Genomic DNA, 26846 nt, shown 5'->3' with positions numbered 1-26846 from the left:
ATACTTTAATTTTTACAATATGTTTAATGCTGCTAAAAGAGCGTGTAAAAGAGTTACTGGTAGGGGAAATAAAAAAAAAAGATAGTCCTTCAGCATCTGGTAGTAATAGTAATAACCCATTATCATTTACACATATTTCCGAATCATCGCATAATGATAATTTAGATATAGATTATGAACAATTACAAGAAGATTTTGGAATAGAAGATAATGAAATAGGAATGGAAGATGAGATACCAGCTACACCTACTAGTGTTGGAGTTGGTAGTGTTGGGGTTGCTACAAGGGGTGGTAGTCGTGGCACTAGAAGTAGACCACATGTGGCTCCGACTACTAATCGTAGAAAAAGAAGTAAGGTTTGGAATTTTTTTGAAATAATAGAAGGTACTGATAGAGTTAAATGCAAACTTTGTAAATGTGATTTTAAACATTTGACTGGAGGAAATTTAGGGGGGACTGAGACGCTTAGTAGAGACATATGAGAACTGAGCATCCCATAGAATGGGGCGCTGATGGTGATGGAAATCAAATAACTCTTAACTCTACTACTGGAGGTCTAGTGAAATATGATAAAATGAAGGATCGTGAGGAGTTAGCAAAAATGATTGCTTTGGGTTGTCTACCTTTTTCTTTTGCTTCTTCATCATATCTTATTATGTATATTCAAAGGATTTACAATCCTTTATTTAAAGGTATCCCTAGAAGTACTTGTAGAGCTGATATCTTTAGACTTCATGGACAATATCAAACATACATACGTTATTTGTTTAGCCACCTTCCTTGTAGAGTTTCTCTAACTTCTGATATTGGCCATGCTGTTAATGGAAATGATTATTTGACAATTACATGTCATTGGATAGATGATACTACTTGTATGCAAAAACGTATTATCGCTTTTAGATATGATGAAGATTAGAGTCAAACTGCTGCGTTTATAAGTAGTACTATTTGTGAAGTTGTTGAATTTTATAATCTAAATCAAAAAGTATTGTGTATGTCTTTTGATAATGCTTCTAACAATAATGCCGCAATTTCAATATTAAAACTGGATTTGCAACTACCTCTTGAGGAAATTTTTCATGTTAGGTGTGCATGTCATGTTTATAATTTAATTGTTAAAGTGACCTTGATTTATTTTCGACTGAGATTATTCATGTTAGAAGAGCAGTTGGTGTTATTCAAGGAAATAATAGACAATCTAGAATAAAGGAATTTAAGAATAAGTGTGTCAAGTATAACCTTAAACCCAGATTCATGCCAGACGAAGTTGTTACTAGATGGAATTATACATATATATTTTTAAAATGTTGCTACAAATATAGATTCCCAATAACTGAAGTTGCTAATGCGCATTGTACTGATCCAAACCGTATGCTAACAAGTGGTACTTGGGAGGTCATTAATGATGTTGTTAAATTTTTACATAAATTTTATACAGCTACTGTTGAGTTTTCTGGAGCATATTACCCTACTGTTACTATGACTTTAGTACATATAGCTGAAATTTCTTTTCTACTCTTTGAATTTAAGAAGAAAAAAAAATATAGGGATGTTGTTGAAAAAATGCAAACAAAATTCAAAAAATATTTCTTTCCAATTCCTCCGATTTACTTAATTGGTGCTGTTTTAAATCCTTCTATTAAGATGTCTGATTGTCACCAATTAATGAATGCTTTATATACTTATATGGAGATTGGACCAACTGAAACCCCAGATTTATATACTTGTATGAACAAGCTAAATGAATATTTACAACAATTATATAATTATTATGCAAATGTAATTGATGATGATGTTCTTAATATAGGCAATGTTAATCCAACTATGCATTGTACCACTTCTGCTATTGTGGATGATGAAGAAGGCCTTGATAGTTTTAATATTTTTTCTACATTTTTTAACACTCAAACCAGTAGCAGGAACATTGATGAACTTCAATTCTACTTGCAGAAGTAAAAAGAGCCTCGCACAAAGGAATTTTCACCGTTGGGATGGTGGCATGAGAATGGAAAGCAATTTCCTGTTCTTTTCGCTATGGCTCGGGACGTGCTGAATGTACCAATTTCTACTGTTGCATCGGAGAGTGCATTTAGCCAAGCAAGACAACAATTTGGAGACACCCTCCACTCATTGGGAGGCAATGCTTTGGAAGTTTTAGTATGTTTCAGAGATTGGATTAGATCGGAACGAAGAAATCAAGGACGTAAAGATGTTGATAGCCCAGAAGACGAGGAACTTGGAGATATATTAACACATGGTAACCCATCCGAATTTAACACTCCAGAAGAAGGTCAATCGGTTCATATTGATTATGATGAACTTACTAAGGCAATGCAAAACCTTTGAATTTACTATTTTACTTGTTGAAAAAAATGTAAACCTTTCAATTTGTAAGTTTGAAACTTTGAAATTTGAAATTTGAATTAAGAAATAAAAGTAGCACTTGCAATAAGTGTATTTTTTCCCCATCTCCTTTGTATTCTTTATGTTAGTACTTTGTAATGCGCTTATTGCACTTATTACAATATTTATACAAAATTCCAAAAAAAATAAATAAATTAAAATTACACTCAACCCGTAACCCGTACGGTTCAATTTTTATCCGGATAAACCCGAACCCGTTAAACCTCTTAAGAACCAACCCGGAACCGGTCCGGACCGTAACCCATACGGATCCAAAAAATGGAGGCCCGGACCGACCCGGTTAGCCCGTTAAACACCCATAATTTTAAGGGGAAAAAACATCATGAAATTTGTATGGACATTTGGTCTATCAACATTTTATTTGTATGGTCAAGAATATTGACGAGTAAAGCTCAAACCATTTTAATATTGCTTCACCTACTTCCCTCATTATATTTTCAACAAGAAAAAAGGATTATGCCCAAGTGTTGCTCTAAGCTTTGATTAATGGAAGCTCCATAGACCAACTCAATCGTTTTTTTTCTTCCTGAATTGCAGAAGTGGATTGGGTAAATATACGAGTGACACATTAACAGAATCCACTAAATAAGTGGAGGAATATAAATAATGCATGCCTAGTGAGAGAGGCACTATCATTATTTCAGGCTACTCAAACCTTTACACAACTCAATAAGTGTTGTGCCAATAACAGTATCAAACAAAATTTGAAGCGCTTGTATAAGTACACAATTTCTAGAAGTATTATCGTTTAAAATATATTTTCTTAAGAAGTTACAGAAATGAAACTAATGAACAGACTTACCAACACTATTAAAGAAGTTTATAAATCATTAGATATTCTTAGTATTATTTGTACATAGTTGAGAATGTCAATTGCTTATAGTTTGTTTGACTAAGCTTCTTCAAAATCAAAGGCACTTCGTTTTCCTTCAAAAAGTACATTTATTTTTAAAGTTGAAGTGTTTAGTAAATTTTTGAGAAGAAAAAAAAATGCTTATGTATAGAAGCAGAAAAAAGTAGTTTCTCCTGAAAGTTTTTTTTTTTGAAAAGTACTTTTGAGAAAAATACATTTAAAACATTTTTTAAAAGCTTAATCAAACACTAATTGTTGTTTAAAAGTGTTTTTCAAATTAATTCGCCAAATACAAACTGCTTCTTACCAAAAGCACTTCTCAAAACAAATCGCTAGATATTCTTAGTTTTATTTGTACATATATAGTTGAGAATGTCAATTGCTTTTAATTTTAATGAATAGACATATGGGTTCAAATCTAGCTCTTTCGTTCCCCCCTTTAAGGTAAAATAGAGAAAGAAGTAGTGACAGGTTAATATGCTTGTATGGAACGTTTTGCTAATATAATTTGATTGAACAGTTGAAAGTGAAGAATATGATGACACAAACTTGAAAAGAATATGTGCATTAAGTATGATCTGAAGGCGGTAAGCTCCAAACTGAATTGAAGTTGTTTAATTTGTAGTTCGACATGAACTGTTATTGGGAAAAAATTAATTAGTTTGTGATAGTTGAAAATTTAAGGGCGAATACCATTATTTACTCGAAATATATTTCAACCCAATATTTTAGTATTTTATCAGTATTCCAATTTCTGAAATTTATAACTCGCAAATACTAACGGTCAAAGTCAATAGTTACAAATATTGAAGTTTCGAACTGAAATACTGTAAGAACATTTGATGTCTAAACAACCTCAAAAATAATACTAATGCAAAAAGGGTAGTGCAGTTTTACCTAGAAAGTTACTACTATTAGTTAATTGTTTCGACAAAGGTTTGTGGTGGGGTGCATGTCTGGGATTTCTCCACCCATAATTGAAGCTAGGGGGTACAAGTATCGGGTAGGTTCGGTTTTTATCAAAACCAAACCAAACCAACTATATCGGTTTGGATTGGTTCGGTTTTATCGGGGTTTTCGGGTTTTTTTGTTACATGAATATTATTTCAATCTTACTTTGCTAAAATTATAGATAAAGCTTTGATAAGTGAATATATGTTTAGTAAATATGGAAAAAAATTGACAAACATATGTGTCGCGCCACTTTTTTCCTCGCGGAATCGGGTTTATGACATTTGGAGGGACAACTCATTCCTTTTGGGAATTGGGTTTGATTTGAAGAGTCGCCACCTAATGGTTAGGGTGCATTAGGACACCAAGAGGGTTTGATTTGAGTAACCAGAGATTGGGTAAGGACTTGAAATTATTTCAAGGGGAAGGTGTTAGGCATCCCTCAGAATCCACTAGTGTGGTTCCCGGCCAGACAATTATTGTGAGTTTAGGGTACAATTAACATGTAGACAAATAAAGCTCAAATAGGAGGGGATTTCGCATATAAAGGTTTGAAATATACAAAGTTTAAAAGAGCAATTTGAGGAAGCAGATTCTAGAATGAAAATGTTAAAGAAATAAGAGTAAAGGAAAGGGGGGTCCTAGGTTTACTAAAAATATGGATCACCCCACACTACATCCGGTAATCACTCCTCAATGAGGGGCTACACGTAATGTTATCGCGTGGTCATCATATCTATATTTTTAGTAAACCTAGGACCCCCCTTTCCTTTACTCTTATTTCTTTAACATTTTCATACTAGAATCCGCTTCCTCAAATTGCTCTTTTAAACTTTGTCTATTTTCAAACCTTTATATGTGAAATCCCCTCCTATTTGAGCTTTATTTGTTTACATGTTAATTGTACCCTAAACTCACAATAATTGTCTGACCGGGAACCACACTAGTGAATTCTGAGGGGTGCCTAACACCTTCCCCTTGGAATAATTTCAAGCCCTTACCCAATCTCTGGTTACTCAAATCAAACCCTCTTGATGTTCTAATGCACCCTAATCATTAGGTGGTGACTTCTTCAAATCAAACCCAATTCCCAAAAGGAATGAGTTGTCCCTCCAAATGTCATAAACCCGATTCCGCGAGGAAAAAGGGGGCGCGACAGCGTGGCGACTCTGTTGGGGATACTGTGTCTGCTGGGGACACTGCGTGCGGATAGCAGTTGTGAGTAAGTGCACGGTTATAAGAGTTGTATTTCTAAGCAATGTGAGCCTCATGAGTGTATAGTATATTCGATGGTTTTGCAACTCAAGTGCATGCATCCAAAGAAAATTGTGAGTTTTGTAAAGAGGGGAGGTTAGTTCGTATTCCCTGCTTGACCTGCTAGGCTTTGATCTGGTGATGCTGCATGTATCATTGGGGTAGCGTTGCCAAACAATGCAATTTTGGTAATAAACATGCATGATTTAGTAAACGCATACATAAAAACATAATTAAGAATAGTTTTCTTTTGATGAACCAACAATTGCGACGGTTTAAGACATTACAACCCTTCTTGTTACGAAATTTTGAGGGTCCTCCTCAAAATTCTGCCCCAGTTTACTGGTTGATGCTTTTGACTGTTGTTTGCGACGATTGGCTGTAATTACTTCGGAATTTTGAGGGTCCTCCTCAAAATTCTGCCCTAGTTTTCAATTGCGGGGGAAATGAAATTTTTTATTGCATTATGACCAAACCCATAGGGTTGCCTATGTATCCCCTCTTAAACGGGAATCAGGTCAGGCGTAGTTCAAATTACATTATATAGGAAATCATAAAGATTACACATAGTAACGCTTGACTGCATCTGAATTAATTGGCTTTGGCCATACTTCTCTGTCCATTTCTGTAAGTATGAGGGCTCCTCCTGTCAGAACCCGGTGAACCATGTATGGACCCTGCTAGTTGGGAGAGAATTTTCCTTTAGCTTCATCTTGATGTGGAAAGATTTTCTTTAACACTAGCTGCCCCGGTGTGAACTGTCTTGGCTTGACTCTTTTGTTGAAGGCTCTGGACATTCTGTTCTGATAAAGTTGACCATGACAAACTGCATTCATCCTCTTTCCGTCTATGAGGGCTAGCTGCTCATAATGATTTTTCACCCACTCTGCGTCGTCGAGCTCAACTTCCTGTATGATCTTTATGGAGAGAATTTCTACCTCGGCGGGAATGACTGCTTCTGTACCATAAACCAGCATATAGGGGGTTTCCCCAGTTGATGTGCGGACTGTGGTGCGGTACCCTAGAAGAGCAAATGATAACTTCTCGTGCCACTGTTTATGCTTCTCTATCATTTTCCTCAATATCTTCTTGATATTCTTATTGGCGGCTTCTACTGCTCCGTTCATCTGGGGTCTGTAGGCTGTAGAATTCTTGTGTCTGATTCTAAAAGTGTCACGCATGGCTTTCATCAAGTCACTGTTGAGGTTGGAGCCGTTGTTGGTAATGATTGAGTCTGAAATCCCGAATCGACAAACAATGCGGTCGCGGACAAAGTCTGCCACGACCTTCTTGGTTACTGCTCTATAAGATGCTGCTTCAACCTATTTGGTAAAATAGTCAATTGCTACCAAGATAAACCTGTGCCCGTTTGATGCGGCAGGTTCGATTGGTCCAATAACATCCATTCCCCTGCGGCGAACGGCCATGGTGAGCTTGTTGCATTAAGCTTGTTTGGAGGTAAATTTATCATGTCTGTGTGTATCTAACAACGGTGGCATTTCCGGACATACTGGATGCAGTCTGTTTCCATAGTCATCCAAAAGTAACCAGCACGGAGTATCTTCTTTGCTAAGACAAAACCGTTCATATGTGAACCACAGGTCCATGCATGAATCTCCTCTAATAGCTTGGATGCTTCTTTTGCGTCGATACACCTTAGTAATCCCAAATCAGGAGTCCTCCTATATAGGATTCCTCCGCTGTGAAAGAAATTATTGGATAACCTCCGAAGTATGCGCTTCTGGGTAGGATTTGCAAATTCTGGGTATTCTCCTTTCGCCAAGTATTCCTTGATATCATGAAACCAAGGCTTTCCGTCTGCTTCTTCTTCAACCTGAGCACAATAGGCTGGCTGATCATGGACCTTTACCGGAATAGGATCAATGAAGTTTTTATCTGGATGTTGTATCATAGAGGACAGGGTCGCCAATGCATCGGTGAACTCATTCTGCACTCTAGGAACATGTTGGAATTCCGTTTTTGTGAACCTCTTTCTCAATTCCTGTACATAGTGCAGATACGGGAGTATCTTGGAGTTTTCGGTTGCCCATTCTTCCCGGACCTGATGTATAAGCAGGTCTGAATCTCCAATCACTAGCAACTCTTGAATGTTCATGTCAATGGCCATTTTGAGCCCTAGGATGCAGGCTTCATACTCGGCCATGTTGTTGGTGCAGGGAAACCTGAGCTTGGCGGACACCGGATAATGCTGACCGGTTTCTAATACTAGGACTGCTCTTATGCCAACTCCTTTGAAATTTGCTGCTCCATCGAAAAACATTCTCCAACTGTCATAGGATTCCGCAATGTCTTCTCCTATGAACAATACCTCTTCATAAGGAAAATACATTTTTAGGGGTTCGTATTCTCCATCCACGGGGTTTTCAACAAGGTGATCTGCTAGTGCATGTCCCTTGATTGCCTTTTGAGTGACATAAACAATGTCAAATTCGCTCAACAGGATTTTCCACTTGGCTAGCTTGCCAGTGGGCATGGGCTTCTGGAAGATGTACTTTAAAGGATCCATCCTTGATATGAGATGTGTAGTATAGGCACAAAAGTAGTGCCTCAACTTCTAAGCTACCCAAGTCAAAGCACAGCAGGTGCACTCTAACAGAGAATACCGGGCCTCATATGGGGTGAACTTCTTACTGAGGTAATAGTTGGCCTGCTCCTTCCTCCCTGTTTCGTCATGCTGCCCCAGAATGCAACCAAAAGCTCCATCCAATATTGCAAGGTAGAGTAATAGAGGTCTATCTGGCTTTGGCGGGACCAAGATAGGTTGTTGACAGGTACTCCTTGATTCTGTTGAAAGCTTTTTGGCATTCATCAGTCCATTTGGTAGCAACGTCTTTCTTCAACATCTTAAAGATTAGCTCACAGATAACCGTAGATTGTGCTATGAACCAACTGATGTAGTTAAGTCTCCCCAAGAAACTCATCATGTCCTTCTTGTTCTTTGGAGGTGGCAATTCTTGAATAGCTTTGACCTTTGATGGATCCAGTTCTATTCCTCGGCGACTCACAATGAACCCAAGTAGTTTCCCAGCAGGAACCCCGAATGCTCACTTTGCGGGATTCAGTTTCAGGTTGTACCTTCTCAATCTATTGAAGAACTTCCTCAAATCTTCCATATGATCAGTGGACTTTTGGACTTGATGATAACATCGTCTACATATACTTCTATCTCCTTGTGTATCGTATCATAGAAAATGGTAGTCATGGCCCTCATGTAGGTGGCCCTAACATTCTTTAATCCAAACGGCATCATCTTGTAACAGGACATCCCCCATAATGTAATGAAAGATGTTTTCTCAGCATCTTCTTCATCCATCCAGATCTGATGATACCCAGCAAAACAATCTACAAATGACTGCAGCTCATGCTTGGCGCAATTGTCGATCAGGAAGTGTATATTCGGTAAAGGGAAGTCGTCTTTCGGACTGGCCCGTTTGAGATCCCGGTAGTCGACACAGACTCTGACATTCCCTTCCTTCTTTGGTACTGGCATGATTTTGGCTAACCATGTTGGATATTCTACTACCTTGAGAACTTTAGCTTTGACCTGCTTAATGACTTCTTCTTTGATTTTCAGACTCATATCAGGCTTGAACTTTCGGAGCTTTTGCTTTACTGGTGGACATGTTGGATTGGTTGGCAGTTTGTTAGCCACAATAGATGTACTCAGACCAGTCATGTCATCATACGACCAAGCGAATATGTCTTCATATTCCCTTAGAAATTCTGTGAATTCCTTCTTTTCTGGTGGCGATAAGTGGACACTGATTCTCGTTTCTTTGACGTTCTCTGCATCTCCCAGGTTAACAATCTCGGTCTCGTCCAGGTTGGACTTAGGTCTGTTCTCAAAACTTTCGATTTCTTTAACAATCTCTTATGGTATATCATCTTCCTCTGAATCTATGTCCGTTTGTTACGTTGTCTCGTTGCATGTCATAGTCATCGGTTCATCAAGATAAGTAATAGTAATGCTGTACAAGTAAAGTAATGAGAGAAAACAATAATAATAAGTGTTGATTCATAAGAAAAATCAAAATGCTTTGATAAATTGCATAATTGTTTTAAACATTGGAGATCTTATTGCAGGAATTGAAAACATGGGAAAATAAAATCTTTCAGTAAATTAAAACAGTGCTTGTTTTAGCCTTGCTACCCCGAGGCTCGTCGGGCTCTGGTTGTCCTGATGGTCTAGTTATTGAGGTGGGCCCTTCTGTTTACGGCATGTATAGAAGGGCCTTCCTCCCCCTCTTCATCGAGAACAATATAACAGTCCATGTCATTGTCTTCTAGGAACAAATTCCTCACCGCTGCAAGTGCTTCTTCTTCTTCTTCTTCTGACCCATAGATAACACCGGCCGGTTGGAAAGTCAGTTCCAAGTGTGGTATTAGTTGCTCCAGCGGATAGTAAGGACCGTGCCATGGTGGCGACCAGTGGTTGAATTCCTCCCAGGTGTACTCATATCCCAGATCGAAGGTGGTGCCATGTTTCTTGAGTTTTATGGGCTTAGCGATTCCTTGGAGGTTTTTACCGAGCCCTTTGCCAGGTTCGTACCCACACCAATTCAGTATACTCTCGATCTTGTTATCCCACTATTTAGCTTTGTCAACAGCATTCACCCTTTCGATGTGATGGTAAGTTTCTCCTCCTAGGTTTCTTTTTCCTTCGATTGACGGAATGGTCTAGCGACTATATATAGGATTGCTTCCGTCGCCGTGAATGATTACCTCTTGATAGTTCCATTTGAATTTCACTGCCTGATGCAGTGTCGATGCCACAGCCCCAGCAGTATGAATCTATGGTCGTCCCAGCAGCAAATTGTAAGATGCCGGTACGTCTATCACTTGGAAGTCAACATTGAACCAAGTTGGCCCCATTTGCAAACACAGACTAATCTCCCCAATAATGGATCTTTGGGAGCCGTTGAAGGTTTTCATATTGATAGCTCTGTCCTTTATCTCGACAATCTTTTGCCCAATTTCTTGAGTGTTACCAGTGGACAAATATTAAGGCTGGAACCCCCATCAATCAGGATCCTGGTGATAAAGTAATCCTCGCATTGCATAGTGATGTGCAGTGCTTTGTTGTGCCCCAACCCTTCAGGCGGTAGCTCATCCTCATGAAAAGTAATTTTGTGACTCTCCAATATCTATCCGACCATGTTAGCCATTTATCTACCAGTAATTTTTTTTGGCACGTATGCTTCACTCAACACCTTCAACATAGCATTCTTGTGTGCCTCAGAATTTTGTAACAAAGCAAGTGTGGAGATCTGCGCCGGTGTTTTGTTCAACTGGTCGATGACCGAGTATTCCTTGGCCTGTATCTTTCTCCAAAGATCGTCTGGACCTGTCTCAATGATGGGTGACCAATTGGAGGCCTGCTTGTTTGACTCAGCTAGGTTTTCCGGGGTATAGATCCTACCAGTTCTCATCATACCCTATGCGACAATAGTTTCCTCGAGCCTAACCTTGCCTTTCCTCCTTGCCTCAGCTGTATAGTCCCATGGTATAGCCTTTGTGTAGAATGGTGTCATGGTCGACATCACCACTGGGATCGGCGTGGCTATCTTCACTCCGAATGGAGCATGTTCCTTGGATGATAAAACTGCAACTTCGAATGGTACATGTGCATTTACTGGAGACACGAATTCAACCTTAATTAGCGCTGGTGCCTTTGCAGGTGACATTGTTTCAAATTCTAGTGGTACTGACATATTTACCTTAGCGTCCCTAGAGGGCTGAATCTGGACACGATCGGGTTTAAGAGTAACTATTGGTTTCTTTGGGTCATCACCTTCTGTGATCAAACCGATCGATCCATCGGGATCTCAATCATCCTCTATTTCAATCATGTGAACGCCTCCACCCTTGTGGTCTGGCAGCGGGTTATTGCGGACATTCATAGCGGGTTCCTTTGCCACAATAATCTTGTTGTCAATCAAAGCCTGGATTTGTCTTTCAAAGAGCGACATTCGTCGATAGTGTATCCTTTCATGCCGGAATGATATGCACAGGATTTATTTGGATTAACCCACTAAGAAGGGTTCTCAGGGGTTACCGCAGGGATAAGGGTGACATAACCAGCAGTTTTGAGTCTCTCGTACAACTGGTCAATAGGTTCAACAATGGTTGTGTATTGTTTAGGAGGTCTATGATCGAATTTGGTCGAGGTTTAGGGAAGTTTTGGCGTGTAGGAAGTGATTGATAATGGGATGGTTGAGTATTGTATGCTTGGTAAACATGTGCGGGTTGGGAATATCTGGGTGAAGTAAGCTGATATGTGGGAGACGGAGGTGATTGATAAGTGGGTGGTGGAGCTTGGTATGCGGGTGATGGTGCTTGGTAGTTCGGAGTTGGTTGATATGTGAGTGGAGGTATTGGGTAAGTTTGGTATTTGATAGGAGATTTGGTTCTCTGTTCAACCATTACGGCCCCTACGTCCTTTTTCTTGGACATGCCACCAGACTGCAAAGCATTATTTGTAGCTTGCAGGGCTTCGAAGTTCGTAACCATACCGCTTTTGATGCCCTCTTCGATCCTTTCACCCAGCTTGATAATGTCAGAAAATTTATGGCTCTCAATCAACATTAGTCGTCCATAATACTGCGGGTATTGAGCCCGAACAAAGAATTTGTTCATCTGTTCTTCCTCTAAGGCAGGTCTGACCTTAGCAGCTTCGGACCTCCAGCGAGTAGCATACTCGCGAAATGTTTCTGTAGGTTTCTTCTTTAGACTTTGAATATAAAACACATCCAGCGCATTCTCGGTGTTGAACCTGAACCTGTCCATAAAGTCGGACGCCATGCTTACCCAATTTGACCACTTCTTCGGATCCTGACTAATGTACCAAGATAGAGCATCTCCCTTCAAACTCCTCATGAACAACTTCATGCGGATTCTCTCGTCTTTCCCTACTCCGACCAGCTTGTCACAGTAAGTTCTCAAATGGACCCTTGGATCCCCTATAACATCAAACATTTCGAACTTTGGAGGTTTGTACCCCTCAGGCAGTTCGACATCGGGTTGTATGCAAAGATCTTCATAGTTTAGCCCTTCAATTCCCTTACTTCCTTCAACGCATTGAATTCAGCTAGTCAATTTTTTAAGTTCTTCAGCCAAGTTCCTGATGAGCGAGTCTTTATCATCAGACTCGGGTGTATTTGAGATGGGTTGGGTGGAGTGTGGTATAGTCTCCACATAGATGGGGGTGTTATGATGGGTGTGGAATTGGTTATTTGTGGAGTTCAAGGGTTCTGGGATGAGCAGTGGAGCGTTGTTTGCAGTATGGCAGGTGTTGTAGTGGTGGTGAGGAGCGGGATGGTTTTGTTGCTTTGAGATATTTTGTGGAGGTGTGGGATTTTGATCATTTGGGAAGTTGACATCCGGAGTGGTGAGGGAAAATGATAGTTTGCCAGATTCCGAACCTGATCAAGTTCCTCTTGGAACTTCAGTAGCTTTTGTTCCAGTTGGGATGCATTTTCTTTGAAAACGTGAGTACCATGGGCATGAGTGACCTCTACCCGTTCAGTTGAGTTCTCCTTTCTGGTGTTGTTCAGAACTTCCATCTTCCCTTTGTTCTTGTTTCTGACAGGACTAAGAGGAGGAGTGGGTGGAGGGCCCCCTGGATCTCATGGAATAAGATGATGTTACCAGAGTGCATGAACTAACCTTTACGGAGGGGAATAAATAAACAAAAAATAAAAATAAAAAGGTAACAAGTTAGTGAGGATTATAAGAAAATGTTGCGATATTTAAACACATAGTGCAAGAATGTAAATCGTGTCCTATTTGGGAACCTCTTTGTGCCCGAGGTAGGCCTAGCAACAAGTTGATTTGGAGAACTTAGAATGCTAAATGCATCATTTTATTGATAAAAAGTAGATGAATCCCAAATCGACACTAAATAACAGGAAATAAGATATCACTAGTGGCCGTTGGCCTTATTACATTTCATAAAGCAAAAGAAAACTCCTATCTATTTGGTCCCAGAAGGACCTTGCCCAGACTCAGCATCTTTGGCTCCGTCGAATAGCTTTCCCAGCTCTCGAAGTCCCAATAATAGGTAGGCTCTGGCTAGATGTCCGCCCTCATTTCCCTCAGTATTTTGGCAATCCTCGATCTTTTTGAGAAATTTCCTTTCTAGCTCTACTATGCCCCGCTCCAAGTATCCCAGTCGCTTGTTGGCACCGACAGCCATGTCTTTCCACTCTTCAATCAACTTTTGGTTGGCTTCCTGTATCTCATGGTGCTCGCTTTCGCATTCCCGAATCCTCTTGCGCAGTTGATTGTATTTGACCTGTGCCTTGGCCCTCTCATCTATGATCCTACGGCCCCTAGCAAGTCTTGGCACTAGACCATCGTAATTAGATTCTAACCAGCCTGAATAGTAGGGAGCGCAACCAGTGTGGTATCTATCTGGCTCGATAGTATCTCTTCCCATGATGATCTTGCAATGCCACATATGCTGAGCTTGGAACTTATAAGGACTGTCATTAGCTTGGAAGTCAGCCCGGAAGTGACTCATCTTGTTGACCCTTGGTATAACCTGCTTCCTACTAGCCTGTATCATAACTCAGAGAGGGACATAAAGGTAGGTTCCTCTCAGACCGATTAATATCAGAAACGGCGCATCCCTGGATCGAGCAATAAACTCCTCGGTAGGGAACCATTCGAACATCCATTGTATTTGATCCTCAGTTAGGTTTTCAAACAGCTCTAACCATCCCTTGGCGTCTTCTGGCTGCGCGAACATGTTGGGCATGTAATTCATCCGCCTTGGATAATGGAAAGCTATATGATCATCCCAGTCCCTTCGCTGAATCTCTTGATGGTATTCACCCCTTTGGAGATGTTCTATGAGCTAGAGTTGGAGTAGCAAATTGCAGCCCTCGAAGTGTCTGGCTCCTCGTTGACACTTTTCCAAGGCTCAGTATATCTCCGCAATAATGATGGGCACAATGCTGAAAGGTTGCCCACCAATGCCCTCCATCAGAGTTTTAGTTACCATATCCAGCCTGGTATGGATCCTTGTTTTCTTCAATGGAAACACTATCAACCCCAGGAAACAAAACATAAATACAAAGACCCTTCGGTGAATATGCCCTAATGATGTGATGGCAAATTCGTCAGGATAGGTACGGTAGGACTTGCTGTGACCGTACCTCTCATATGAGTAGTCGAAGGGGATATAAGATTCCTTCAGACATGTCGGTTCTAGATTCTTTTTCAGACCCATCATTTTGAGAAAACCCCTGCCCTTGCGGTTCTCAGGCATTAACAATCCCGGTGTTTCCTATGGTATACCGGCCAATCCTCCTATTTCTTCTAGCAAGGGTGTCATTTAAATGTTCCCGAAGCGGAATACAGCCCTCTCACAGTCCCAAAACAAAGTAGCAACTTCTATGATCTTATTGTTGGGTTGAATCACCAGAAGAGAAGATAGATTGCCCAGATATTTCTGGACAAGAGTTTGATCACTAGAGTGAAGATCCTCCCACCAGCTTAGCAATTTTGGGCGGATGTTGGTGACCATGCCGAATCTGGGGACTTCGTGCCTCATTTTCTGCAAAATAAAAGGGTTAGACCCTTACCCCCACCGGACTCGATTATTTAATATCAAAAATTGGCATAAAAACATTTAGTTCTCCAAATTAATGCACAGAACGTGGTAGTATCCATTTGGATTTTGGGGAAACCCAGTGGACTTTGGACAAGGCTATCTTAAAGAGTCATTATGTGGACAACATAACTGATTCGGCTAGGTTTGACCATGATGCATGCACAATTAAACAGAGTAAGGTTTCTATGGGGTTTTAGACTGGTACCCTTGAGCGGACAACTCAAGGGGGAAAGGTACGGAACTGTCGACTATGCCGTTGATCGACTGGTTTTACCGCAAATAGGTCTTTTTCGGATTTAAGGGATGATAATATTGGAAGAGCGCAACCACTCATTATAAGCATTGCTATGGTATTTTGTTTGGCACGAGTGGAATATGACGTTGAGCATGATTATGCAATAATTAAAGCAGGTTGTCACGTATTTGCACGTTATGAAAGCAGTAAATACGACAGTTCTTCATAATTTAAAGCAGTAGTAAGGGAAAGCAGTAAAGGAAAGTAATAAAAGAAAGAAACAAAAAGACAAGTCAGTTTTGCAATCGAAAAGAAAATTGAATGCTTGAAAGAAATAAACAGATAATTGCGCATAAAGAAGCATAAATTCACAATAATAGTTTGAAAATGGTAAAAGCCTAAATGTGCCCAGCAGAGTCACCATGCTGTCGCACCCCTTTTTTCCTCGTGGAATCGGGTTTATGACATTTGGAGGGATAACTCATTTCTTTTGGGAATTGGGTTTGATTTGAAGAGTCGCCACCTAATGATTGGGGTGCATTAGGACACCAAGAGGGTTTGATTTGAGTAACCAGAGATTGGGTAAATGCTTGAAATTATTCCAAGGGGAAGGTGTTAGGCACCCCTCAAAATCCACTAGTGTGGTTCCCGGCCAGACAATTATTGTGAGTTTAGGATACAATTAACATGTAGATAAATAAAGCTCAAATAGGAGGGGATTTCACATATAAAGGTTTGAAAATAGACAAAGTTTAAAAGAGCAATTTGAGGAAGCGGATTCTAGAATGAAAATGTTAAAGAAATAAGAGTAAAGGAAATGAGGGTCCTAGGTTTACTAAAAATATGGATCACCCCACACAATGTCCGGTAATCACTCCTCAATAAGGGGCTATACGTGACGTTATCATGTGGTCATCATATCCATATCTACCCTTCCCACCATGTTAAGGTATTTAAAGCACGGGTTGGTCTCGTTTACTTATTGCATGCTATTACACGTCCCAATCCTATCAGTCCCGAAGGTATTTAGGACTACTAATCCTAAAGGGAGGGATATTGGGCTTATTTGTAGTTTCAAAGGTAAAAACTCTAAGGCGACATATAAAACACGTATTGCAAGTTGAGGGAAAGCACATAACAAGCAGAGGCTCAGATATACCTCCTTGAACAAAGAAGCATGTAATCAACATGACTTACACATATTGTTTAGGTCTGATTATTATAGATGAAGAAGGACGGTTACTGAGGCAGTTTTAGTTTATTACATAACTCAGTTAAGAAGTCCGAATCAGGCCTGCCTGCTGGTTTTAATAATTAACAAAAACAGATTCAACTTATAATTTTACCCTAGGGCTTGCCTAAGCGTTGGACAAGGATCCTATAGGCATAATATCTACTGGATTCAAAGAAGCAATGAAATAGTAGGGTCTGAAACATACTGGTTAAACTCGCTAAATAAGGGTAATCAGTTTTTAAAAGAGAGGCAAGCCTTACTGAATTGGTTACAAGTTCTGCAACTGACAGTACCCATTATTACCAATTTTAGCTCTATACGTGAATGAAGCAGCTCAAGTTCGATTAGGAGTTCCTATAGGCATGCTTTCTACGCGTTGTTGATTTTGAACCTTATAGACATGGTGTAAAAATGCAGAAAACCTTATTGGCATAATATCTAAATGCATAAGACTGGTTTTAATCCTACAAACATGGTATCTAGTTTGCAGAATTTTGCTTAAGGCCTATGCGTATGGTATCTAGGTGTAATTGAATACGCAGAATTGAACAATCCTATAGGCATGACTTTTGCATATATTTGAATATGCAGAATTCAAAATACCTATGGACATGATTTCTGTATGAGAATTGGATATTCAAAACGACCTATAGGCATGATGTCTATATGCATTTGAGTATGCAGGATTCAAAATACCTATAGACATGGTATCTATGTGAGAATTGGGATATGCAGAATTCAAAATGACCTATAGGCATGATTTCTATATGCATTTGAATATGCAGAATTCAAAATACCTATGGTATCTACTCTTTGCATACATAGTTACCCACCCTTTTCACTAACCATTCCCAAGAGTTTATTACAAATTATTACAGCCCGAAACAAACTAAGAATACATCAGAAAAATATAAACAAAAGTACAACTAGAGGAAGACTGATTCTGACTTCCTCACTGAGTTATGAGGTAAACCAACTCCAAAAGATCATGATCCAAAATATTTCTCCCATTTGAGTGTGTCAAAGTTCCCTAAGAGCCTCAATAGGACTCCGGGCAATGTTCACACCCAAATGTATTATTAGAACATGGATAAGTGCAGTGTGGAAGGGCCAGCCCTCAAGTGTCCAAGTTCAGAGGGAGCTCAAAGGGTCCCAAGGCAAGGCTCACAAGAGGGGGGGGCAGAACTTAAAGACTAAGAAAGTGTGCAAGTGAAGAACATAATGCTTAATGGAGAATGCTAGCATACCTATAAGCCTGCTAGAACACACATTATTAGAGGCTAGGATACCATGGGATCAAGTTTGATTCATGGGCAATAATTTGCAGTATTGCCGTGCCTCAAACCATAACATGAACACATAGGGGTTTGGGATTCATAATAGAACAGGCAGAAAGAAATTTCAGCATGCTAGAGTAAGTGTTGAACTATACAGAAGCAGTAGGCAGACATGCATACAAAGGTAGTAAATAAACACATTGTTATGGTGCTGAAAACCTTAAATCAGGACATACCAGTTTCTAAAGAAGCAAATAGAGAAAGGCAGGCAGCAGGACTTGCAAATAGGCCACAGTACAAATAATAAGAGAAAATACTTTTAAGTATGGATATAAGTTCAGAAAGACTATGAGTGTTGGTGTTTGTGTCAATGAAGAGCAGGTATTTATAGTGTGAAAACAGGCAGAAAGAAGGTAAGAAAATAATTAAGGAACTGAGTATCAATTAAAATCAATTAGTACGAGACTACCTTTAATTAAGGAGTTTAAACTTAAACAGTAATGAACAAAATTATTTAAGGAAAGGGATCAAGTAAGTATCTTGTGCAAAGTAGGCAATTAAGGGTAGATACATAGGAGTTTACATGATTAAATAAATAAGGTAAAAATCAATTAGTACATAGTAAATCAAGGAGTCGGAGATTTGTAATTATTGGTCCATGAATAAACCAAGTCAGAAAGGCTAAGGAAAGTTTTCGACCAAGTAACATGGAAACCAGTAAACAAGGAAAGAAATCAATCAGGCTTACACAAAGGAAGTCTGAAATTAATCAAAAATTGAAAGCCATTTTAGAGGGAAGTTCAGCACATATAAAGAGCACACAAGTATGCGAGGCTGAATTTAGGACAAAGAAAAACGTCATGCAATTTGCAACAGTAGACTATAGGAACATGGTAGTCACATAGGTCAGTCTCAGTAACTCAGCAATGTAGAAGAGAGAGAGTATCAAATAACATACAAAGGGTCCAGTAGAAAGACCTTAGAAGAGATTAACAAGGAACCAGAACCATATAAAGAAACAAAGGTCGAAACAAAGCTTTGGAAGCCTAATCGAGTAGTAGATGAGATAACTTTAGAAACTCGAAATAGGTTCAAAGAAGTTAGGGCTTTTTTTTGAAATCAAACAAGTTCAGAAATGAAGAACAAACAAATCACATATCCAATGGTCTCAAAACTTGAATGAATCCCCAAATTCTAGGGTTCTTGCCATCAATCGAGTGTAGAGATGAAAGGACACGTAATTAAGGAAAAGATACTAACGAAACAAGTTCAGAGATTTCAGAAAGGAACTGAGACCTTTAACATGCATCTTTCAGTAGAAGAAACTCATGAGAAACATAGTAAAAGAACAATATGCGAAACACAGTAGAAGAACTCATAAGAACATAGTAGAAGAAACACATAGGAAGACATATTAGAAGAACTGTGAGCACGTGATTTTTGCCCTACAAGAACTACTCCCACAAAAATTCAAAATGAAATAGTTGTGTGTTGCTTGTGATTTATTTGTATTTGTTTGTGTATGTTTATTCTATTTTTACTACTGAAAAATACAAAAAATACATGTGTTGCATTTGCATTTACAATTTAGGATTAATTAACCAGTGATTTGTTTTAGGAAAATGAAAATCATAAAAATAATGTATTTTGCATTTTTAGCATTTAATGTTGAATTGTGTGATTTTATTGTTAATTGGCATTTAATTGTATGTGATAAGTGTTATTAAGAGATAATTAGTATTTTTAGTAAGTTAACTTGGTTTATGATTTTAGAAAATAATTTAGAAATCAAATGAATGAAAAGAATAAAAGAAATAAGAAGAAAATAAAGAGAGAATCAATAAAAAGAGAAGAACCAAATTTGGGCCAAAAGCAGCCAAGCCCAAACCAAACTCGTCCAAACCCACACCTGATCCAGCCCATTACCAGTCCAATCCAGTCCATCTCGGAGACACCCAAACGACATTGTTTTGGGGAAGCCCTGATCAGGGCCGTTGATCTCACTTGATCAACGGTCCAGATCACTCTGCCCTCACCCGTAACCCCATACCCGACCCATGGCCCCGAATCAACCCGATCTCTTAATAAGACCAAACGACACCGTTTGGGTTAAGTGAACTGATCCGAACCCTCGATCTCTCTTGATCGAACGGCCAAGATCAAATCACCCCCACTATACAAATGAAATCTCATACCCAGCCCCCCCAGTCCAAACCTCTGTTCATCATCGTCTCTCAGAGACGAATCCCCTTCCCCAAACCCTAGATGCCATGGCATTCCTTCGCCTGAAACCCGGCGGCAACGACGCCGCCGACCACCAAAATAACACCCCTGAACCTCCTAACCACCCTCAACACAGATCCAGTACCCGTTTGCTTCGAATCATCCTCAAACATCTCGAATCTTCATTAGAAGATTCGAGCAAAACCTGGACCTACCCCAATCTACCCTGAACTCACACCCTAGCACCCCTTGACCTACCTCATGACCAAACCACCGTTGGTTTGGTTCGAATCGGGCTAGAAACACTCGAACCCCAAATCAAAACGTAAGAACCCTAGAAAACCAAGACTGGTTTCTGTCCGAAGTTTAAGGGGATTTGGGTGTTTAACTGACCTTAGTCGAAGTGTTCTCAGTTGAGAACACTCGATTAAGGTCCGTTTGACCTCAAAAAGTTCAAGGCCGAGTCGATTCAAGTCCGCCTGTTCTCTGTTCGATTTTAGGTATTTTTCCTTTTTTTCCCTTTTATTCTATTTTTGATGTTTTAAAACGTCTGTTTATTTGTCTAGTATTGTTATATTAATTTTTAATTTTTGTCGATTGTTCTGTTCTTCTCCCTCAGACCTTTTTATTTGGTCGAATTTGTTTCTGCTCATTGTTGTGAATAATTATAGGTTGTGTAATCGATTCAAATACGTTTCATCGATTAGTTAAGTTTTATTACAAATCCCTGTTCTTGTCAATGCTGCTTGAATTGCCTGATTATCTATTTCTGATTGATTGATGTCAGTTGTTGTAGGCAATCGGTTAATTAGTTTTCGTCGATTAATTCGTTCTTGTTTGTAAACCAATAAGTTCGTCAAATGGTTGTTGTGTGTGCTTGATCTGTGGACACTTAGCTTCAGGGCATTGTCAATAGGCTGACAATGATCCTGCATTCATGTTTATTTTTATTCAATTTTCAGTTTCAGTTTTAATGATTCTGTTGAGTTCTGTGTTGTGATTTAAATCCAGTTCATTGGTTTCAATTAGAACTCAACCTTAGTCATTTAGTTGTCAGGAGGATTGGTTATAGCTATTAGTCAGGTTTAGTTTTAAATCATTGTTAGCTTGAACAGATTTTAGAGTTAAAAGATTTTAATACGGATGAATAGATTGTATTAGGGGCAGTAATATTAAGGGGTTTCAGGGGTGATTTGTGGAATGGAACAGTTAGGGTAATATTTTAGTGTTAGTGACTTGTTAGTGGGGTATTAAATGTTCTTAAATTAATAAGATAATGGGGAACAAGAGGGAATGAGGGCTGAAAATAAGGAAAAAGCTTTCCTTAGTGGGTTTTAAGTGGAAAAATGCAGATTTTTAGTGGGGGAGGGGGTCGGGCAGTTAAGTGGGAAAGAGAGGGCAGGTCTAGATAGCTATATATAAGAGAAGGATTAGGATTGAAGAGAGGATTGATTTTTGGAGAGCTTGGGGGAGTTGAAAAAGAATAGCCACTGTTTCATTGCCTCGCTTAGGATCTGAAATAGCTAGAACCTTTCTTCCTTTTACTTCTGCTCTATACTTGGAGTCGTTTATAGCTGCTGGTTATTTGTTGTTGCACTGCTGTTGCAATTGCTGTTCGTTACTACTGCTGCTGCTGATCCTCTTCTTCCTCTTCTTGTATTGTCAATACCAGGTACATGCTTCGAATTCCCTTGATGTAAGTTCAACCTTGGAGTGAAAAATGTAGTTTTATGCCAGAGTTGAGTTCATTTGAATACTTGTAGTTATAGTTCGCTAAAGGTTGTACTTATTTAGTTTTTTTTAACTAGTTGGCTTGTTGACATGATATGGACAGCACGGATTTCAACTAGGACTGTTTATATTACATGAATAATAGACGATTGTATAATTAGGACTATTTATAAGTTGTTTGGGCTGCTTGATTCCGGGACTGTTTGGATTTTGGAATATTATTATGTAATAGTCATATTGGTTTAGTGTTGTTTTGTAGTATAATTTTGAAATAAGAAGCAAGCTGCAAGCTGAAACAGGAAAGTGTTTTTCGAATTCATGCATTTCGCCTGCACTAATAAAATTGAGCTGAAATCAGCAAGTATGGGTTTAAATATGGTTATTGATTAAGAGTGCATCCGTTATTCATATTTTGTTAAGAATTAAACTTGTATCTATGTATCCTCGTAAAATTCTCTTTTTTATATATATATATTTTATAATTTTTTTTTTTTTATATATATATTTTATAATGCGTATATTTATGTAAGTTTTAGACAATATTGTCATTAGTGAGTTTAGACAAGTTTTAGATAATATTTTGTAATGCGTAAACTTTTATCGTTGTAGTTTAGACAAGTAATATGTTTTAGTTGTAATAATAATGTTATGGTACACATTTTCAATCTAATAGTAATAGACAATGGTCAATAGTTAACACGAGATTGGAAATTAATGGTAATGTGTTATTAAGCTAATAATTGTTACCATTGTTAATTAGTTAACTGATTAGGAAAGTTGTGCTTGGATTTGGAGATGAAAGTCGGCTGGGTAGGCCTTGGAGGCCCGATGCGGATTAATTGTAATTTTCTTTCTTAAAGGGGAAGTATCTCTTAAAACAAATTAATTAGGATTTCTTTTTTTTTTTTTACTTTAGAGACAATAGAAATAGCAAATTATAGTTGCTTTAGGCTTGTTTTTTTTAAAAAAATAAAAAAAGGAGACGAGCCTCGCCAAATAAAATGCACAAGCTGTGGAGCCCTCAATAAAGGAATATCATGAATACATAGAATTCGGGATGGGCCGTTAAGCAGATTTCACGGCCTTCCCCAAAGTAATAACACGTTAGTCACTGTTAGACGTGCCTTTAATGATTTACTTTCTTAAACTCGGGTGCACATTTATGTGACCCAAATTCAAATCTCAACGGAGTCGAAATGTGTCGATAACCACGGGTACATTGATGTGACGGGGTTCGAGATATGTTTTCACAACGTTACAATTCTTTGTTAAAATAATAATGATAATAATAAAAACGGTTTAAGTTAAAATTTGCACATAGGTTCATAATTGTATAAAAATCAGATAATTAAGCCGAATATGACAGTTGAACGACCGTGCTAGAACCACGGAACTCGGGAATGCCTAACACCTTCTCCCGGGTTAACATAATTCCTTATCCGGATTTCTGGTGCGCAGACTATTAAATAGAGTTAATCTTTTTCTCGATTCGGGATCCAATCGGTGACTTGGGACACAATAAATCTCCCAAGTGGCGACTCTGAATTAAATAATAAATCCCGTTTCGATTGTCCTTTAATTGGAAAAACTCCCTTCTGCGCCCCTTTGCGGTGGCGCAGGTGAAAAGGAGGTGTGACAGCTCTGGCGACTCTGCTGGGGACCGAACCCAGAATCTCTGGTTCAGGGTTCAGAATTCGAGCTTAGATAAATTGTTATATTTGGCTTTGTTTATTATCTGATTTTTACATGTTTGAGCCTAATGTGCTAAATGATGCTTTTACCGCTTTGATATTATCTGAACTGTATATAAACTGTACCGAAATCCTTCTCTTCTTATCTCTGGGGATGAGCTTGCTGGTCGAGACTCCCTATTCTGTTAGTGTCATACCTTGGAATGAGAAAGAGGCCGGACAAGTTACAAAGCCGGACGATCCCACAGGTCTCCGGTACGTAGCCCCTCCTCAACCCGAGTTGTCCGCTCGGGTACACAGTGTAGAACAAATATCCAGGTTACGAACCTAAAATAACTCAGCTTCATGCCGGATCCCTAGTAGGAGAGTTTGTTTGCATCATGTGCATTTGACTTTGGAGGCTCAACACAGGGGTTAGGTCTGTCTAGGACAGGTGTACCAAAACGACAAAAGACCATCTTGATGCATCCTACTTGCTACCTGTGCATTTGTTTGCTTCGGACTTGCATGCTGACCGGCTTTTGAATACTTTGAGGAAAGAGAGATAGAGGTAGTTAATCGCCTATTTTGAAAAATAAATAAAAAATCAATGTCCAAATAGCGTCGAAACTCTGTCGAATTTTTGAGAAAATGAAAAAAAAGGTTTTGTTTATGAAAAATGGTTTTTTCATTGAAAAGAGTTTTGTTTTCAAAAGAAGTTTGTTTTATCTACCCGAACTACGTCAGTTTGATTCTCACCGGATGTGAGATACGTAGGCAACCCTTATTGGGTCCAACTTCCCCTTTTTGCAAAATACCCAAAAAATTTTAAGTTTCGTCATAAATAAGTCGGGTGACGCCGTTTTTGGCAAGAATAGCCGAATGTTCCCGAAAGGGACGCCAGAAGGCTGACTTTGCATAAATGGCCACTTTTAGTCATTTTTGGATTTTTGACCGGTTGACTCACCCAGCTTTAAAATCTTCATTCCCAAAGTGCTGAAAAGCCGTGTGCGGAGCCGGATCTTTCTTTTATTTTGAAAAAAAAATAGCCAATTGGTTTTGTCAAATAAATTTTATTTTTTGCTCAAATCACCTTAATGAATGTGCAGGATGAGCACGATGCAAAATGAACCTTTTTCAATAATGACTAAAATCCCTTTCAAGTTGCGACTATGGTGGGATGATTTAGGTGGTGAAGGGCAAGATGAGGTCAAGAAATATCTAAAGGGTCTTACGGGTTTATTGGAAATCCAGCCCCGGGGGGATATCATAAGAGCTTTGGTCACCTGCTGGGACCCGACATACAATGTCTTCCACTTCTCCGATTTTGAACTCACTCCGACTTTGGAGGAAATAGCCGGGTACATCGGAAATGCTGAAGCTCCATTGAGGCAAAAATACCTGATTGCTCCAAGAGCTGTCACTGTGCATCGATTTTTAGATTCGTTAAAGATACCTAGGACGGTCCATAACCCATATTTGGCCGCAGGTTTTTGTAATCCGCGCTTCATATACGACAGATACTATCATGTCGGAGGATTCAACAACCCAGGTAACAAGTTATGCAGCAAAAGTAACCGTCAGAAATGGGACGAGCATAGACGAGTGGCTTTTATGATAAACTTTTTGGGCCTTTTGGTATTTCCAAGGAAAGACGAAAACATTGATCTGAAAATAGTCGGGATCGTCAGTACCTTACTCATTCAAGTTGAAAGCACTCTTGCGCCTATGATAATATCTGATATCTTCCTAGCTCTCACATCATGCAAAGCCAGAGGGAACTTTTTCGAGGGGTGTAACTTGTTGCTACAAATATGGATGATTGAACATCTCTGCCATCGTTCCCAGCTCTTGAGTTACGGTTCCTCGAAGAAAACTTGCATAGAATAGTTCTACACAAGAACCAAAGGGGTCAGGCTACCCGAGGGAGTCACGGCGTGGACATCATTCTTTCAGACCCTCACCGCCAGCCAAATACAGTGGACGCTAGGATGGTTGCCCATTGATGAAGTCATATATATGCCGACAGCTAGGACCCACTTTCTATTGATGGGGCTCAAGAGCATTCAGCCCTACGCGCCATATCGGGTTTTGAGACAACTCGGGAGACGCCAAACAGTGCCACAGGAGGAAGATCTTAGTGCTCAAGTAATTGAGGTTAGCCCTGACGGACAGTTTCCTAAAGTAAGAGTCCGTCAGATTTGGAGTGAATGCCAATATTTAAAAGCAAATACTTGCGTGCGGGATCGGGCCAAAAGCGAAGTGGCACCAGGATACCTTGCTTGGTACAGGAGAGAACTTGAGCACGAAAGGCCAGCTAAAAGACCCCATCTCCAGGAGTTCATCAAGGCATCACAAGAACAGTGGGATTGGTTGGCTAAAGAAGAGAGTTACAGGGCAGAAATAGGCCAGCTAAAGCAACAGATTAAAAACCTGGGATTTGAAAATAGTCTGCAAGTCGACGCCAATCAAGGAGAAAAGAACAAATTAGCCCAAGAAAATAAGGCTCTCAAGGCTCAGAACCGACAAATGAGGATAGATGCTGACAACCAGCAAAGCAGTCGGTCGGATGAAAGATTGATTAACGGACTAAAGAAGGAAATCATTGAGCGCCGGGAGGACCTGAAGAAATCCGAGCGTGCCGTAGCACAGCTCCGGGCACAATGGGCAAAAAAAACAAAAGAGCGCAAACAGTACTTGCAGCAGGTGAAGAAGGAATATGAAAAAACCATCGCCAAACTAAAGGGAAAAATGACCACCCTCGAGGACAAGGCAGCTAAGCAAGTTGAAGCTTATGAAATCGAAAGTGGACACTGTTACGATTTACTGGCTCGAATGGAAGATGAAATATGGCAGTTGCAAAGGCAGCATCTCCAGGATTCTCAGGTTTTGGGGGGACGTAGTGATCAGATAAGGCGCCTGCTCATAGAAAAGGGTCGAACCAGGAACAAGATTGGGACTATTGCCCATGCCATCATTAGGAGATGCCGAATGTGTGAAGACATGACCCGCACAACCTTCTTGTCAGCAGTAATGATTTTTGTCAAGCGGACAATATACGAACTGGAGCAACTTGAAAGGGATCTCGCACCTAAGCCCGCGACAAGGCCTAACGATGCCTCGCGGGCACCAACTTTTGGAACTTTAATGTAATTATAGTTCGAGTCAGTGTTTTTGTTTTTAGAGTCTGTTGTCTGTCTGTATGTTCTCTTTTGTGGCAAAATGTGTCAATAGTTTTTTTAGTCCGTAATTGGTTTTACTTCGGGTTGGTTCTCCTTTCCAAAAATGTTTAGTTTGTATTATAATGTTTCAGTAAAGAAAATGGAAAATTCGCAAAATTTGCTTTCGCTTTTATGG

At 39.5% G+C, this 26846-nt stretch overlaps 2 protein-coding genes across 2 annotated transcripts; one reads left to right on the top strand and one right to left on the bottom strand.

Annotated features, from left to right (window-relative positions):
• Nucleotides 1-6965: 6965 nt before the first annotated feature.
• Nucleotides 6966-8009, bottom strand: LOC138875868 (uncharacterized). Its single transcript, XM_070154742.1, has 2 exons — nt 7812-8009; nt 6966-7484 (listed from the first exon to the last, which is right to left on the bottom strand). Exons 1-2 carry the CDS (start codon nt 8007-8009, stop codon nt 6966-6968), a joined length of 717 nt encoding a protein of 238 aa, XP_070010843.1.
• Nucleotides 8010-18213: 10204 nt separating this feature from the next.
• Nucleotides 18214-26642, top strand: LOC138875867 (uncharacterized). The gene is made up of 2 exons (XM_070154741.1): nt 18214-18246; nt 25665-26642. Exons 1-2 carry the CDS (start codon nt 18214-18216, stop codon nt 26640-26642), a joined length of 1011 nt encoding a protein of 336 aa, XP_070010842.1.
• Nucleotides 26643-26846: the final 204 nt, after the last annotated feature.

Source organism: Nicotiana sylvestris, chromosome 8 (genome assembly GCF_000393655.2).
Source record: "Nicotiana sylvestris chromosome 8, ASM39365v2, whole genome shotgun sequence".
Taxonomy (NCBI): domain Eukaryota; kingdom Viridiplantae; phylum Streptophyta; class Magnoliopsida; order Solanales; family Solanaceae; genus Nicotiana; species Nicotiana sylvestris.
This window is presented reverse-complemented; position numbering and strand designations above follow the sequence as displayed.